Source organism: Ictidomys tridecemlineatus, chromosome X (assembly GCF_052094955.1).
Source record: "Ictidomys tridecemlineatus isolate mIctTri1 chromosome X, mIctTri1.hap1, whole genome shotgun sequence".
NCBI lineage: Eukaryota > Metazoa > Chordata > Mammalia > Rodentia > Sciuridae > Ictidomys > Ictidomys tridecemlineatus.
Genome location: NC_135493.1, coordinates 76,537,325 through 76,553,978, shown reverse-complemented (window position 1 = coordinate 76,553,978; position 16,654 = coordinate 76,537,325). Strand labels below are relative to the sequence as shown.

The following is a 16,654-nucleotide window of genomic DNA, read 5'->3' as shown; positions in this document are numbered from 1 at the left end:
TTGTGGTGCCTGTTTGAGCATTTCTGGTGGTCCTTTTTATGCAGCCATGTCCTCTTCTAGGACCACCCTCTTGACGAAATTTGGGTTTGCAGCAACCCCCAGTGTGCAATGACAGCTGAATCATTTGCTAAGGTCATTGGAAGTTCTTAGTACTGAAGAGAGACTAAGATGCACATTTACATTTCTTTATTTTCCTAAAGACTTCTGGAAGAGGTGACAATAAAATAGTCCTGCCTTTTTAACTGAAGACCTTGCCACTGCACACCAGGTGTTAGCATATAGGGGGATAGGTGTGGGGATAAAACAAGAGAATGGGTAGAAGTTGCAGGGCCACTGCAGACAAATAGTTGGCAGCAAGTCCCCAGAGATGGGAACGCATTTCTACCAGGATAGCCACTCTTGTAGTAGAGCCCTGGAAATGAGGAGAATTTGAAAGTGTTATTTCAGTCGGGCAGGACACTGAAGAGGGGAAAAAAAAAAAGACTGAGGACAAAGCATCAACACACACACACACAATACACATGCACACACAGAACACACACACACACACAATACATATGCACACACAGAACACACACACAAAGTGAAAAGAATAGTTTTTATGACTTTGAAATCCTAAAGAGAGCTGCACCTCTTGCAGGAGCATCAAGATGAGTGCAGTTTTCTGGGACATGCACGCTCAACCATCCCATGGGGAGCAACAGAAATAGACAGAGGCCTAAATCCAAAGTCTTTATTTTAGTTAGGTCCCTGGTTTAACAGAGGCAGATTTCCTGAGTGAATCTGTAATTGTTTAAGGTATACAAGGCTATGTGTGGATGAGTCAAGTAGGTTGTATTAGAGTGTTCTTTAAAGAGATGGTTACTAGGAAATGGTTGTATAATGTAAATTTCAGTAAAAACTGGGAAAGGAAGAGAATTGAAAACTGTGCTAAGGGTATCTAAGCCCTATTTCTGGTATGGGCCAAATCAACTTAAATTTAAAATGAAGCCAAAACAATCTAAAATTACAAAAATTGGCCAACATATTGTTTTCCATAAGAGCTGCACGATTTTTCATTCGTAGCACCTATGCACAAGAATTCCAATATCTCAGTCAGGTTAGGTGGATGGCAACAATGAGGAAGGTTGAGACAGCCCAGTGTGAGCAACTTAGGGAGACCCTGTCTGTAAATTAAAAATAAACAGGGCTTGGGATGTAGCTCTGTGGTAAAGCACCCTGAGTTCAATCCACAGTACAAAAATAAAAATAAGATAGAATTCTAATTTCTCCAATTTTTATGAACAATTGTTATGTTCTTCTTCTCTCCTTCCTTTCTCTCTCTCTCTCTCTCTCTCTCTCTCTCTCTCTCTCTCTCTCTCCTTTTTTTTTTGTTAGTGTACTTGTGTGTACGAGGCACCATGATGTGTGTGAGCCAAGATCTCATTGTCATTTTGTTTTGAATTTTCCTTAAAATGATTTTAGTATTCTTTATATTGAGTCTCTTCTCATATGCCTATTGACCTTGGGTGTATCTTTTTTTCAGAAACATGTATTCATGTCCTGTGTCGTTTAAAAATTTTTTTTGGTGATTCGTTTTTTTTGTATGTCCTTTTTAAAAATCACAGTATTTTGTTGTTGTTTATTTGTAAAAGTTGTTTATGTTTTTGTATTTTCAGAGTTTGTCAGATATGTAATTAGAAATATTTCCTCCCATTTTATAAGTTGTCTTTTCATTCTGTTATAACCATTGATTCACAAAAGTGAGACATTTTGATGTCAAACTGGATCATTTTTAGTTTTTTTTTTTTTTAGAGGGACTGGTTCTTTATTTCAAAAAGACACTTGTCAATATTCAGTATTAAAACAGTTGCACTATTGTTTGTCTTTCTCCCAACTGGCCCCAAAGAGACCACAACAAAGGAGAATACATTTTAAGCCAATAAGCTGCAGGATGTACACCTAACAGACATCACGAAACCTCACCTAAAAATGTGGGGATTGGGCTGGGAAAGAAACTTTGAAAGATCAGCATGCTGCCAGCCCAGACTGCAGGACTCTCACAGCCAGACGAGGTGGTCAGGTACCCCACCCCAAAGATGCAGTTTCAAAATAATATAAAATTTTAAAAGTTGTGTACATAAGCTATTCAAGATTCTCCAGCACTGACTGATACAAAGCACAATGAGATGGCACTTTTAGATACAGCAGCTTCAGACCCAGAAAAGGGTGATGAGATGAGTTCATATGGCTAAATCAGTGGCCAAAACATAATTTTCTTCCTTTCTTTTTTTTTTTTTTTTCAAGCAAGCAGGAGAGCAATTAAGTGGTCACGCAAGATTAAGGGGCCCATGATCCATTCTGTGAACACTTGGGAAATGGGTAGAGATGGGAGAAAAATTTAGTCTCAGGACTAAGAATATGGCTCAGTGGTAGAACATTTGCCAAAGAAGCATGAGGCCCTGGGTTCAATCCCCAGCACCAGAAAAACAAAAAGTCTCAGAGGTCTCACCATGCTAATTTGGTCATTTCTGATGAAAAAAAGTAAAAAATAAGAATACAGTTGTCTAAAGATACCTTAAAGCTAAAAATAAAACAAAACCTGAATAGTAAGGTTTTTGTTTTTTGGCTAACTCCTCTTGGAATCACCTTTCTGGTTTGGCTAGTACTTTGCACAGAGCAATGAGGTTTGCCATAGTAGAGTCTTTCCCTGAGCTCTGTTTGGCTCTCAGTAAGGCAGGCCTGTTCCTCTTTTCCTCCTCTATGGAGAGGGCAATAGAGATTAGGCTGGAAAGTTACTTTCCAAAAGTGAGAAGGGAATTAGATTGCTGCTTCAGAGCTATGAAATTATTTGGAATGTTTTACAAATGGTTACTGTAACAACAAAAACAGTAATTACAAAATGGGAACATCACAACATGCTTTTAAAGATACTTTGCGTTGTGCTCACATTCTCTTAAATGCTGTTCCCAAAGGTGCTCTGCCTCTAGCCCAGCTGGAATGTCTGGGAAGAAGCAGAGACAGTTTGGTAAAAAAGACAAGGGGGTAGGGGGTGGGTCGAGGGGGTGTTGAAAGGAGAAAACAGCCTTCCAGTTAAAGAATAGCCCTCAGTTTCAAGGTCAGCTTCAGGCTGGCTGGCCTCAGGTGGAGTCAGGGTCAGAGGGAGGAGCAGCAGCAGGGCAGGACTGGGGAGCTCTACATCTCATTCAGGTCAAGCAGAGTCTGGTCCAGCATCCTTTGTGTACAGAGGTGCTCCTCTTTGGTGCATTTCAGCTTATCTTCCAAATCATCAATTGTCTTTTCCAGTTTGACTACCGATCTCTCGGAAAACTCAGCGCGGGTCTCTGTCTCCTTGAGTTTATCAGTGAGAATCTTTATTTCTTCCTCATATTTGTCTTCTTTTTGAGAGTACTTTTCTTCAGCAGCATTCAGACACTTCAGGTTCTGGTCCATCAGTCTGATCTGCTCATCCATCTCTCGGCAACGGGACTCTGCCAGCTCAGCTCGTTCCTCTGTGCATTCCAAGTCTCCTTCAATAATCACTAACTTACGAGCCACCTCTTCATACTTCCTATCTGCTTTTTCTGCAATGTGCTTAGCTTCTTTGAGTTGGATTTCCTGGAGTTCCATCTTTTCTTCATCTTTTAGGGCCCGGTTTTCAATAACCTTCATACCTCTCTCACTCTCATCAGCAGCTTTTTCTGCTTCCTCCAGCTTTTGCAGGGCAGTAGCAAGGCACTCCTGAGCATGGTCCAGCTCCTCTTCGACCAGTTGGATCCTTTGATTCAAGGAGGCTACCTCAGCCTCAGTCTGTTCCCGGGCCCACCTTTCTCCCTCAACTTCCCGCTGGAGGCGCTCAGCCCTCTCCTCGGCATCATCCGCTTGCTGCTGCAGAACCTGGATCTTGTGCTTCACCACCTCAACGGTGGTGATCCCGGCCATGGTGCCTACCCAGCGGCTTCTCGTTATCTGCCTTCCCATTTTTAGTTTTACTACCTGCATATCAGTATTATATGCAAGAAATCATTGCCAAAACCAAAGCCATGAAGTTTTGCCTGATACTTTATTATGAGAATTTATGGTTTTAGTCCTTTTAGTCAAGTCTTTGGTTCATTTTGAGTTCATTTTTATATATGGTATAAGGTAAATGGACAATGCCATTCTTGGGTATATGGATATCCATATTTCTCACCGTTTGTTGAAACTAAAAGACAGTTCTATCTCCATGCAATGGTGCTGACACTCTAGTAAAAAAAAAAAAAACATTTAAATGTGTATGTAGCAGTTTGTTTCTGCCTTCTATTCCATAAGCCTACATGTGTTGGTCTTTATGTTTTCTTTTTAATTTTTTAAATCTATTTTTATGTGTTGCTGAGGATCGAACCCAGTTCCTCACAATGTGCTAGGTGAGCACTCTACCACTGAGCCACAACCCCAGTCCCTGGTCTTTTTGTTTAATTGACTTTTTATAATAAGTTTTCATCTTTAATGTCAGTGTTTTAACTTTCAAAGTACCATATTAACTACTTTTTCTGGGGCTTTTTGGGTCCCATTTTATCTAGTTATGAGAAATTGACAATCCTGGTGGTCCATTTTCAAAATACAGTATTTAACCTTAAATGTAAAATGACCTGGGATATAAGAAAGGCAGCCTGAGTGAAGAGCCGAATGGAAATTAACAAACAGTTAATACCTCAGTGTAAAATTTTACAGCTCCTTGACACACAGGAGGTGAGAAGGAGACCTGGCCTGATCAACTGAGAGAAGCTGTGTTCCTGTCAGAAGGCACTCAACCCAGAGGGCCTGTTCCACCACAAGAGAACACCAGAAGAGAGATGGGGACAAGTAGAGGATATATTTCTTTAAATAACCCAATAGGAAATAGTGAAGTTGGCTCCAACCAATGAGTAGTGGTCCAGTACCCTTTTTCCTTCATAGCTGTTCTCCCAAAGACAATGAGGTCCCCTCTGACCTATAGGCAAGGACCCAGTCCCCTTGTGTCAGAAAGAAAAGCCAAGCTGACTGCCTGCCAGGGACCCCTGCATTGGTTTAGATGGCTATGATTCCTTCTGGGCATGGAAGTAAACTTATTGCCCTGTTGACAGAGCTGATTAGTCTTGATTGTTTATTTTCATGCCCAGGACTCCCAATATTTCCAACACAGTAAAATGTATAACTGCCAAAGGTGTAATTTAATTTTAATTTGTCATTCATTGTGTGATAGCATCTATAACCCAATATGAGACATATTGCCACAATTGGTACCGTGAGTGTAGGATATTGAAGCAACTATGCAGTTAAAATGAGGCTTAAAGGCTGGGATGTAGTTCAGGTGTAGAGCATTTGCCCAGCATGCTCAAGGCCATTGGTTAATCCTTAGTACTGAAAAACAAACAAACAATGCTGAACTATTTTTCTTCTACTTTGTGTGTAGCTATTTTTCTAATATTATAGCAGACAAAATATTTTCCTTTTGTTTCAGATTCAGGTATATGGATTTGCACCCTAGAAATTGATCATGTATGGAACTTATTAATTTAGTCCATTTAATTAATTATTTATTTAGATGCCAGGGATTGAACCCATGGACAGTTTACCAGTGAGCTATATCTCCAGCCCTTTTGTTTGTTTTTTTGTCTTTTTCCTGGCGCTAGAAACCAGAGGCACTTTTCCACTGAAGTACATCTCCAGTCCTTTAAATTTTTTATTTTGTTTATTTTTTGATGTTGCTGGGGATTGAACTAAGGGCCTTGTTCATGTTTAAACACTCTACCAACTGAACTACATATTCTGCCACGTATATGTATTTTTTATTTTTATTTTGTGACAGGGTCTTCCTAAGTTGCTATGAGAGTTGAGAGTCATGGTAAGTTGCCAAAGCCTGCCTTAAACTTAGGATCCCAATGTTTTATTTTCCTGAGTCACTGGAATACAGGCCTGTATCACTGCTTCTAGCTTAATTAGTACATTTTAGCAAATGCTAATATTAATTCAGAACTTATATTGATATGTGGTTATTATATACAATTTCTTTTATTTTTTTTATTATTATTTTTTTTAATATTTATTTCTTAGTTCTCGGCGGACACAACATCTTTGTTGGTATGTGGTGCTGAGGATCGAACCCGGGCCGCATGTATGCCAGGCGAGCGCGCTACCGCTTGAGCCACATCCCCAGCCCCTATACAATTTCTTTTAGTTGCTTTGAGGCCTGTGGGCTTCTAACTTGCAAAGCAACGAAAGTATTCAAACCATCCAATAATAATGAGGGCCATAATCAACAGAATTGTTGAGGTTTACCTAGGAATTTCTTTTCACAGGGGACTGGGGGGGGGGAGATATTGCAAGGCTGCCAGGGGTAATTTCTCCTGCCCAGGAGGGGGATAAGCCAACTGAAAAAATACAGTCTGAAATAATTAGTAAAGAAGTAAGACAAAGTCAGAATTATAGTTTTAAGAAGTATGGAGCGCCTGATAGGTCCAGCCCACACAGGAGCTGAACAAATAAAAAATGACTCTGGTGGTTTATTTAAGGGGGTCATCAAAGGCAGGGATAAGGTATCAGGGGTGGAGTCTTGCTTCATGATGTCTTACAGCCAACAGGTTGATTGGCATCTTGGCAGATCACACCCATCTCTGAGAAGCTGTGTGGCTACAGCAGGTCACCCCTTCTCTGGAGCTCTGTGGGACCTGGCAGAGCTGAATAGGACTCACACCTATCTGAGAAATCTTGCTGAAAACTGAAAAATAAATATTAAAAAAAATTCTCTCTCTTTCTCTCTCTCTGTTTTAAAAAAAATTATTAAAAAAAAAAAAAAGAGAGAGCTTCGTTCCTGCAGGAAGATGGAGACCCACTGAAGTTGCCATTTGTCTGACTTGAATCTGACAAGAAGTTATTTGAGACCCTTAATTCTCTCAATTTAGCCAGCTTTCTAGGACCTAACAAGGGGCATGAAGACACTATTGGATGTCTTTCTAAATTGTGTATTCTGAGAAGTGGAAACTGGTCTCTTAGTAATGTCTGTAAATCCTGAGGGGGTAGGGAATGTCCTTTTAACTCCTTGTTTTGTGACCTTAGAACACGTGGATGGTCAGGTGAATTTGCTTTAGTTTTGGATATCTGTGAGGCAGGACTATTAACTATTTTAACCGAGGGATCATGGGATTCAGTTTCATCAAACCAATTTATAAGTGCCAAAGACTTATTTTAACATTATTATTCATTGTGTGAAACTATTTATGTCCAATATAGAAAATTGTACAACAGTGAGCATTATGACAATGGGAAATTTAGGAAAGGCAGGTGTTAAAGGCAGGCACAACCATTTTTCTCTACATTGTAGAACATTAGAGCTAGCAGATTGTTTATATTTCATGGAATATCCATATATAACTTTTGAGCCCCAGGATGATTAATCTCATAAACTCCTGTCAGTTGGTGCAGTAATCTGTGTTGTGGAGGCACAAAAGCCAATCAGCATTTTTCTTACATAAATATTTAGTATAGAAATTAGTATAGTTTGATGTTATTATTGTTTTTGTACTAGGGATTGAATCCAAGGGCAGTTTATTATCACTGACTATATCCCCAGGTCTTTTTTTTTTTTTTTTTTTTTTTGAGACAGGGTCTCCATAAGTTCCTTAGGGTCTTGCTTAGTTGCTAAGGATCCTCCTTCCTCAGCCTCAAGTCACTGGGATTACAGAAGTGTGCCACTATACCTGGCTTAGTAAATAAATTTGAATTTCTAATTAGATAAAAATATGGAAATTTGTTTTACTTAATTTTTTCATTCTTACATGAACTCAATTTATCATGCATTTATATTGAAAATTATATGTGTTTATTATAACTTTTTCCTTTTCATTTTGTCTTTTATGTAGTCTCGTCTTTGTAGGTTAATAAGTAATCTCCAGACTAACATTATGCTTACTAGACCTGGAAGTGGTGTGTGCCAAGTTCAAAGTTCTTCTTTTTTATTTCTTTTTAATGATCTGTAGCTTCTTTAAGCAACATCCTTTTTCCTTTTTGAAAATGTACTTTAGGTTCCCACCCACCTAAAGCACTGATTATTAGTTTCTCTTCTGGGTTTAGAAGAGGAATCAGGGGAGGCAGATGGGACCCAGTGTCTTTAGGAATCTTCCTTTCCCTGGGATCCCCCACCACACACACATAACAGGATATTTAGTCCCTATGCCCCCCTAACACACTTTTTAAAGTCACATCATTCAAATGGTTGTATTTCTAGGTGGCAAAACAAATATTTTTATCTGTTCTCTTTGGTGTTTCCCTGATATTCCTAGGATTTCAGTATTTCCAGCTGTGGGTGGTGCTCTCCCATTGGTCCTATTTATTAGAAGCTTCCCAAGTAACCACAAATGTGTTTGGATCAGTCTACAGTAGTGCAAGGATGGCTGGATCGTTTGGCAATGCCACACAAGCCCACCTAAGCACAGACCGTAGGTTAGGGGCACTGGACAGACATTTGATATTTCTTTAGTTTGTTAACATCCTCGGGGATCTTGGGAGGAGTGACAATAACATATTCCCACTTTTTAATTTGAGTTACTAAGAGTTTGGGGATTTAGCTCAGTGGCAGAGTGCTCAGCAAGCATGCACAAGGTCCTCTAAGTTGGAAGGCATTGGAGCCTAGTAGAGGCCTTTACATTATGGTCTCAACCTCCCACATTCCTGGGATTGAAGGAGTGCATCCCAGCTAATGTTTTTTTAACCTGAGATTGAACCCAGGGGCACTTAGCCACTGAGCCACATCCCCTGCCTTTTTGTGTTTTTATTTTGAGAGAAGGTTCTCCCTAAATTGCTGAACCTGGCCTTGAACTTGCCATCCTCCTGCATCAGCCTCCCCAGTCACTGACATTATGTCCTGTCACTCTAGAGAGATAGATGGCCACATGTCCTCAGTAACAGGGAGCCCTTCTTGTCAACTTGAAAATTCTGTTGTCTAGTTTACTTCTGCCAAGATAGCCACTCTCTGGGAGAGCCCTGGACAGGAAGAGAATTCGATTGTGGTATTTCAATCAGGCAAGACTGTGAGGAGGTAAAACATACCCAGACACACATACACACACAAAAAAATAGTTTTTATTACTTTGAAATCCTAAAATGAAATTACAGCACCCTTTGCAGGGCCATCAGAATGGGTGCAGTCTTCTAGGACATGCACACTCAACCATACTGTGGGGAGCAATAGACACAGAGAAAGACCCAAAGGTCAAAGATTTTATTGAAGTCCAGGGTATAAGTTAGGGAGGTTTCCAGTGTGGAGCTGTAATTGGTAGATTTAGGGTAAGCAGGCATGAGCTTTCTGGAGTTCATTGTGACTGACAAGTGGTCACTTTGGCACTTCTGCACAATCCTTTTGGGATGTGGGCATGTGCCTCAAACCGATTGTTTTGAGTTGTTTGATAGGGAGTTGGTAATTAGGAGGTGGTTGTATAAAGCAGGTATCTGGAATGCACTCATTGAGTAATTGGGGATGGTAGAATTAGAAATGTTGTGTGTCTAAGCCCTGGTTTTCTTTTTTGGGGGGTTGGCTGGGGTGCTAGTGTTTGAATCCAAGAGGTTTAACCACTGACATATATTACCACCCATTTTTATTGTTTGTTTTGAGACATGGTCTCACTAAATCACCAGGGCTGGCCTCTAAATTTCAATTCTCTTGCCTCAGCCTCTGGAGTCACTGGGATTACAAATCTGCACCAATACCTCTGTTATGACATAGGTGTTGTATGTCTTTTTCTCTCTCTTTTTAAAAATATTTAGGCATATTGTTTGTAGGTCTCCTTTTTTTTTGGAAAAAAGATTATAGGTGCATTATAATTCTTTTTTTATGGACAAATAATCCCTTATTTTTGGCAGTAGTTAAATGAAGTATCTCAACTACTGTGTGTACATATGTCACCTGAAACCTTTCAGCCATACAGGATGCCTGTAGGAGGTTGGAGAGATGTAATTAATTGTTTCCTTTGGCCATTGATCACTCTCAGGTTCCCCAAAATTGTTGGTGTTTCTGAACATCAAATAAGTCCTGTGGTACTTGTATACTCTGAAAACCTTGCATGGTTTCTTTCCCAAAGAAACTTAGCAATCCTCAGAACCATCTTCCTAGTTTCTTTCCATTTTTGTTGTCTTTGTATAGAATGGGAAGGAGAGTTGGCCCTGGAATTTGTGACACTATTACTATGTACGTGTTCATATTCTCTGCTACATTCAGTAGGTGGAAATCATCACTCTCCTGGTCCATTTCCTCTTCCTCTTCACATCCTCATCTTGTTTGCCACCATGTTCTGCATTTTTCACATATTCTGGGTTTCCTATTAATTCCTCATCTAATGAAATAAATTCATTATTATTTTCTTCCACCTGTTCTTGCTGGGAATCATTTTTGTTTCCAGGTCTAGGTTCAGTTCCAACAATTTCACCATTCCTTGCAGTGTGCTCCACCTCTTGTCTCCGTTGCTGCTGCTGGTGGTATTCTTTTTCTACCACAGGATTCGTCTGTTCCTCATCCACCTGGCTTGTCGAAGGTTTCTCTGAGAATCTTCAGTTGGTTATTTTTTGATGCCCACACAGGGAAATTCCTGATTCAATTCTAAAAGTCAGCTTGCTATTTCTTGGATCTTGGCTGGACAGTAAGAAGATATAAAAATTTTCACATTCAAGTATTTAGATAGCCGTTTGTTTTAGTTAGCTTTTTTTTACTGCTACTGGAACACCCCACCAGAACAACTATAGATGAGAAACAGTTTATTTAAGGTCTCACAATTTCAGAGGTCTCAATCCATAGACAGCAGGCTCCATTCCTCGGGGCTCAAGGTAAGGCAGGATATCATGGTGGAAGATTACGGCAGAGGGAAACAGCTCGCATGATGATCAGGAAGAAGAGAGAAAAAACTCCACTCTCCATATACAAAATATATACACCCCATAGCTACACCTCACCTGCCTCCAGCCACCACCTAGTTAATCCCATCAGGGATTACTTCACTGATTAGGTTAAGGCTATACCTTAATCACTTCTCCTCCAAGCCTGCACCACTTTAAAAAATAAATAAAATAAAGATATTGTATCCATCTACAACTAAAACAAATATATTTTAAAAATATTCTTTTAGTTGTTGATGGAACTTTATTTATTTATTTGTATGTGGTGCTGAAAACCTAACCCAGTGTCTCACGCATGCTAGGTAAGCGCGCTACCACTGAGCCACAACCCCGGCCCAAAAATAATATTTTGTATGTGGTGCTGAGGATCGAACCCGGGCTGCATGCATGCCAGGCGAGCGTGCTACCGCTTGAGCCACATCCCCAGCCCCTAAATTTATTTGTTTGTTTGTTTGTTTTTTTTTTGTGTGTGTGTGGTGCTAGGAATTGAACCCAGGGCCTTGTGCATGCAAGGCAAGCACTCTACCAACTGAGCTATATCCCCAGCCCAGCCAAAAATAATATTTAAAAAAATGTTTCTAGAGTAGTGAGTACTCTGACTATGGGAAATTTAGACAAAACAAATGTTAAAGGTACGTGTAAGCCATCTTTCTTTGTATTATATTTAGTTACCACTTTAAGATTAGAGGCTACATAATGTTTGCAGTTTATGAGATGTCCAGATGTAACCATTTTCACCCCACTATAACTAATCACATGAATTTTTGTCAATTTTTATGATTTAGAAATACTTACTGTTTACTTGAATCTGTGTTTTAGAGGAACAAAGCCAGTCATCATCTTGCTTACCTTTTCCTTACACAAATCTTTTGTGTATAAATTAGTATAAATTTTGAATTTTCATAAGTGATATCAAACTACATAAATTTTACTTTAATTATGTATTCATGGTACATGAACCCAATTTATAATATATAATTTTCCCCCCTCACTGGGGATTCAGCCCAAGGGTGTTTTACCACTGAGCCACATCACCAGTCCTTTCTATTCGGGGGGGGCAGTAACCAGGGATTGAACTCAGGGGCACTCCACCGACCCCTGAACCACATCCTCAGCCCTATTTTGTATTTTATTTGGAGACAAAGTTGCACTGAGTTGCTTAGAGCCTCACTGAATTGCTGTGGGTGGCTTTGAACTCACAATCCTCCTGCCTCAGCCTCCTGAGCCACTGGAATTACAGGCGTGGGCCACCACACCTGGCTCCTTTGCTGATTTTCATTGTTGTTTTTCATTTCCTCCTCATGGAATATTTTGCTGAGGATGTTCTGTATTTCAGATTTTCTGTTTGTAAATTCTTTTGATTTTTCTTTATCATGGAAGGTTTTAGTTTTGTCATCAAATCTGAAGCTTAATTTTGGTGTATATAAGATTCTTAGTGGACATCCATTCTCTATCAGAGCTTGGTATATGTTGACCCAGAACCTCCTAGCTTTGAAGGTCCAGTTGAGACATCTGCTGAGATTCAAATTGTTTTCCCCGTATATGTAATCTGATACTTTTCTCTGTGGCCTTTAATATTTTATTCTGTATGCTAGGCATTTTCGTTATAACATGCCTTGGTGTGGATCTGTTGTAATTTTGTATATTTGGTGTCCCGTGAGCCTCTTTTTTTTTTTTTTTTTTTATTGTTGGTCGTTCAAAACATTACACAGTACTTAATACATCATCTTTCACGGTTTGATTCAAGCGGGTTATGAACTCCCAACTTTACCCCGTATACAGATTGCTGTATCACATCAGTTACCCTTCCATTGATTGACATATTGCTTTTCTAGTGTCTGATGTATTCTGCTGTCAGTCCTATTCTCTACTATCCCCCCTCCCCTCCCCTCCCCTCCCTTTTTCTCTCTCTACCCCTTCTACTGTAAATCATTTCTTCCATTTGTATTATCTTGTCTTACCCCTCCTTTCCTCTTATATATCATTCTCACTCCCTTTCCCTCCCACCTCTCATCCCTGTTTAATGTAAATCTTCTTCTCAAGCTCTTCGTCCCTACCCTGTCCTTGTTTACTCCCCTTATATCAAAGGGGTCATTTGATTTTTCCATTTTATTCTTCAGGTTTGGGAAATTTTCTTATATTATTTCATGGAAATGATTGTGCATTCCTTTGGTTTGTATCTCTGTGCCTTTCTCTATACTGATAAATCTTAAATTTGGTCTTTTCATGTTATCCCATAATTCTTGGAAGTTCTGTTCATGTTTCTTACCATCCTCACTGTGTGATCAACTTTATTTTCAGGATTATATACTGTCTTCATTGTCTGAGGGTTTTTTTTTGGGGGGAGAAGTGTGTGCTGGGGATCGAACCCAAGACCTAGTGCATGCTAGACAGGCACTCTATCAACTGAGCTATATCCCCAGCCGTTCTTTGCCCGAGGTTCTGACTTCCAAGTGATCTATCTAGTAAGTTTTTAATCTGCTTTATTGTTTCGTTTATTTCAAGGATTTCCAATCTCTCTTTTTTGAAGGAATCTTTTGAGAAAGAGAGAGATTTTTTTTAATATGTATTTTTTAATTTTCGGTGAACACAACATCTTTATTTTATTTTTATGTGGTGCTGGGGATCGAACCCAGAGCCCCATGCATGCCAGGTGAGCATGTTACCCCTTGAGCCACATCCCCAGCCCAGCATTTGCTCTCTTATCTTGATTGGAGTGATCTTTTGCCGCCTACATTTGCTCTCTTATATCATCCTTTACTATGCAGATCATTTTAATTATGTACATTCTAAACTCCTTTTCTGCCATTTCTTCTACTGTGCTGTCAATGCATTCTATTATTGTAGCATCTTGGTTTGTTTGTGGTGCTTTCTTCCCTTGTTTTCTCATGTTATTTGTGTGTCTTCCCCTCTAGCAGTGCGGATCTGAGGTATTATAGTTTCTACTATATAGGCTTGTAGTGTCCCTGCAGGTTTCAAAATCTCGCCTTTAAGGGGGAGATCAATATTAATAGCACCCAATGCAAACCATATGCGACCTTTAACCAAATAGCTCCTATTAAGATGTTTACAGTTTTGTCGCAATAAACAGGAACGATGTATTGGATTATTATCTACAATATAAACAGCAGGTTTGTGAAAGGGTTACAGTTTCTAATGGTGGACAAAGACAGAACCGGGGTTGCAGTTTGAGATGTTTATAAGGTAGGAGGTGAGAATATAGAGGTATTAGATGATGGGAAACATGAAAGAAGAATCAAAAGAAAGTTGGCTGTTAGCAGGAGAAAAGAGAGAAAGAGGCTCCTGGGAAACAGGTAAAGGAGATGAAAATATATAGAGAGAGTAAATAAATAAATAAATAAATAAATTTTTTTTCTTTTTTTTGGGGGGTGCTGGGGATCAAACCCAGGGCCTTGTGCAAAATAGATAGATTTTAAAAAGTAAAAGTAAAATAAGAAAATAGGAATTGAAAAGAAAAATAATTAAAGAGAAAAATAAAATAATGTAATCATAAAAGAATGTACAACAAAATTGTAATCTACAATTCACACATCCCATTTCTCAGTATCCTGATGCATGAAAAGTACTGGGTTTCACAAATGTGAGAGTGGGAAAATAAATAAAGAAAAAAAACCTGGAAGGGAAATTGAACGATTGTTTTTGTTGGAGTTCTATATCTTCTCTGCTTCCCTTTTTATGTGATAGGTGGGGTTGTCTTTTGTTTGCTGGTATCTCCAGCCTCAGGTTGGTGATGGTTACTAGGGTGGATGGGTTAGTCTTGGAGATGGAACTCCTGGAGGTAGGGTATAGCAATTGCCAGTCCTTGTTGGAGGACTGCACCCCAGGAATCTCTTTTGGGATCAATGCCTGTGATGTGGGAATCTGGTCTTAGCTCCTTATATCGTCTGTGGACCCCACAATTCCTGGCCTGTAATTTAGTCTCTAAACTGTATTTCTCCTGCCCTGCTCTTTCAGTTTCCCATAGACAGCCAGCCCTATTCTTCAGGGCTCCAAGTTAGACAGGAACAACATGGTGGAAGAGTGTGGCAGAAGTGGCTTACATGGTGATGAGGAAGTGTTGTAGGGACAAACAAGGCAAGGCATCGAAGATAGCAGGAAAGTTTTATTTGGCTGCAGCCAGGTTCAGAGGGTACAGCTTTTGCTGTAATCAATCAATCCCCTGAACCCCGAGTTTAGGGGGTTTTAGAATTTTATACCCAGCATATAAGGGGAGGGGCTCAGAAGTTCACAGTCTGCAGAAGTTCACATAAAAGTAGCTGTTTCTTTCACTGTTAACTCTTCACGGACAACACCTGAGAAGGGGAGAGCTTCTTCTCCCCTTTCTTTCCTCCCCCTGCCAGCTGTTACCATGGAGCCCCTTTGTAACTTATCTTAAAAATGTAGCCATCTCTGTGAAGCCCAGCTCAAGGCCAGAGACCTTATTGGCACATTTCTACAAAGTATTGTACTGGATATGTTTGTGAAAAACTAGTAAAGGGTGTTCAGCACCTGGAGTGCTGGTATCTTCTCGGCCAGTGGCCAAGTAAAACAGGGTGACACGAAAATAGGAAGTTTATCTATACTGAACTCTTTTGCTGGCAGTCCTAAAATCAGTCTGGGTGAAGATTTCTGGAGAGGCCCAGTTAAGACTTTTCAGTGGAGAAAGGGGTTGCCACTTCAGAAGCAGAGCGAGAGTCTCCACTCTTGAGGTACAGAGTATATACCCCATGGCCACACCCCAATTCCCACTTCCTTCATCACACCCTACCACTTCAGTTACCAGTCAGTTAATCCCTATCAAGGGATTAAATCACCATAGGCCATGGTAGCATAGGCCTATAAGACTCTAATAACCCAATGATTTCTCTTCTAAATCTTCTTACATTGTCTCACATGTGAGCTTTTTTTTTTCCTTTTCTTTTTTAAAATATTTATTTTTTAGTTTTAGGTGGACATAGTATCTTTATTTTATTTTTATGTGGTATTGAGGATTGAACCCAGCACCCCGCACATGCCAGGTGAGCACGCTACCACTCGATCCACATCCCCAGCCCAACATGTGAGCTTTTGTGGGATACCGCACATCCAAACCAGAACATAGAATAAAATACCAAAACTTAAAATGCACACCTACACAAAATAACCATTGGACTTTTTTTTTTTTTGGCCAGGGGTATCAGGGATTAAACTGAGGGGCAGCAGACCACTGAGCCACATGCCCAGCCCTATTTTGTATTTTATTAGAGACAGGGTCTCATTGAGTTGCTTTGCACCTCACTGTTTTTGCTGAGGCTGGCTTTGAATTCCCTCTGCCTCAGCCTCCTGAGCCATTGGGAGTACAGTTGTGTGTCTCTGCTCCTGGCTAACCATTGAAGTTTCAAAATTACTTAAAAGTTAAAATGAGCTTCCTTTTTTTTTAATCCCCTCCTTCTCTCCCAACACCAGGGATTGAACTCAAACGTACTTAATCACATCTCCAATCCTGCCCTCTTCCTTCCTTCCTTCCTTCCTTCCTTCCTTCCTTCCTTCCTTCCTTCCTTCCTTCCTTCCTCCCTCCCTCCCTCCCTCCCTCCCTCCCTCCCTCCCTATAGGATCTCCCTAAGTTGCTTAGGGTCTCACTAAGTTGCTGAGGCTGGACTTGAACTTGCATTGCACTTTTCCTTCCTTAGATTTAGGAATCACTGGGATTATAGGCCTATGCTACCATGCCCAGCTTTATTGCATTTTATTGAGATATATGTCACATAATGTCACCATTTCAAATTGTACACTT

The 16,654-nt window shown here is 40.0% G+C and overlaps 1 protein-coding gene and 1 non-coding gene across 52 annotated transcripts in view; one reads left to right on the top strand and one right to left on the bottom strand.

The window, feature by feature from the left end:
- Positions 1–16,654, top strand: part of LOC101960618 (uncharacterized) — a 401,529-nt gene that overhangs the window by 333,930 nt on the left and 50,945 nt on the right. The window lies entirely within an intron of this gene.
- LOC101961296 (tropomyosin alpha-3 chain) lies at positions 2,112–3,940 on the bottom strand. Of its 2 annotated transcripts, XM_005337479.5 has the most exons (2): positions 3,778–3,940; positions 2,112–3,655 (listed from the first exon to the last, which is right to left on the bottom strand). In XM_005337479.5, exons 1-2 carry the CDS (start codon positions 3,855–3,857, stop codon positions 3,175–3,177), a joined length of 561 nt encoding a protein of 186 aa, XP_005337536.2. In that variant the 5' UTR covers positions 3,858–3,940; the 3' UTR covers positions 2,112–3,174. The 2 variants fall into 2 exon arrangements, with proteins under 2 accessions (XP_005337536.2, XP_005337535.4); XM_005337478.5 differs by having other exon boundaries at positions 2,112–3,936.

Bases quoted from the DNA above. Each gene is read 5' to 3' on its own strand.
- LOC101961296 (XM_005337478.5), bottom strand. From the start codon at position 3,921: ATGGCCGGGATCACCACCGTTGAGGTGGTGAAGCACAAGATCCAGGTT.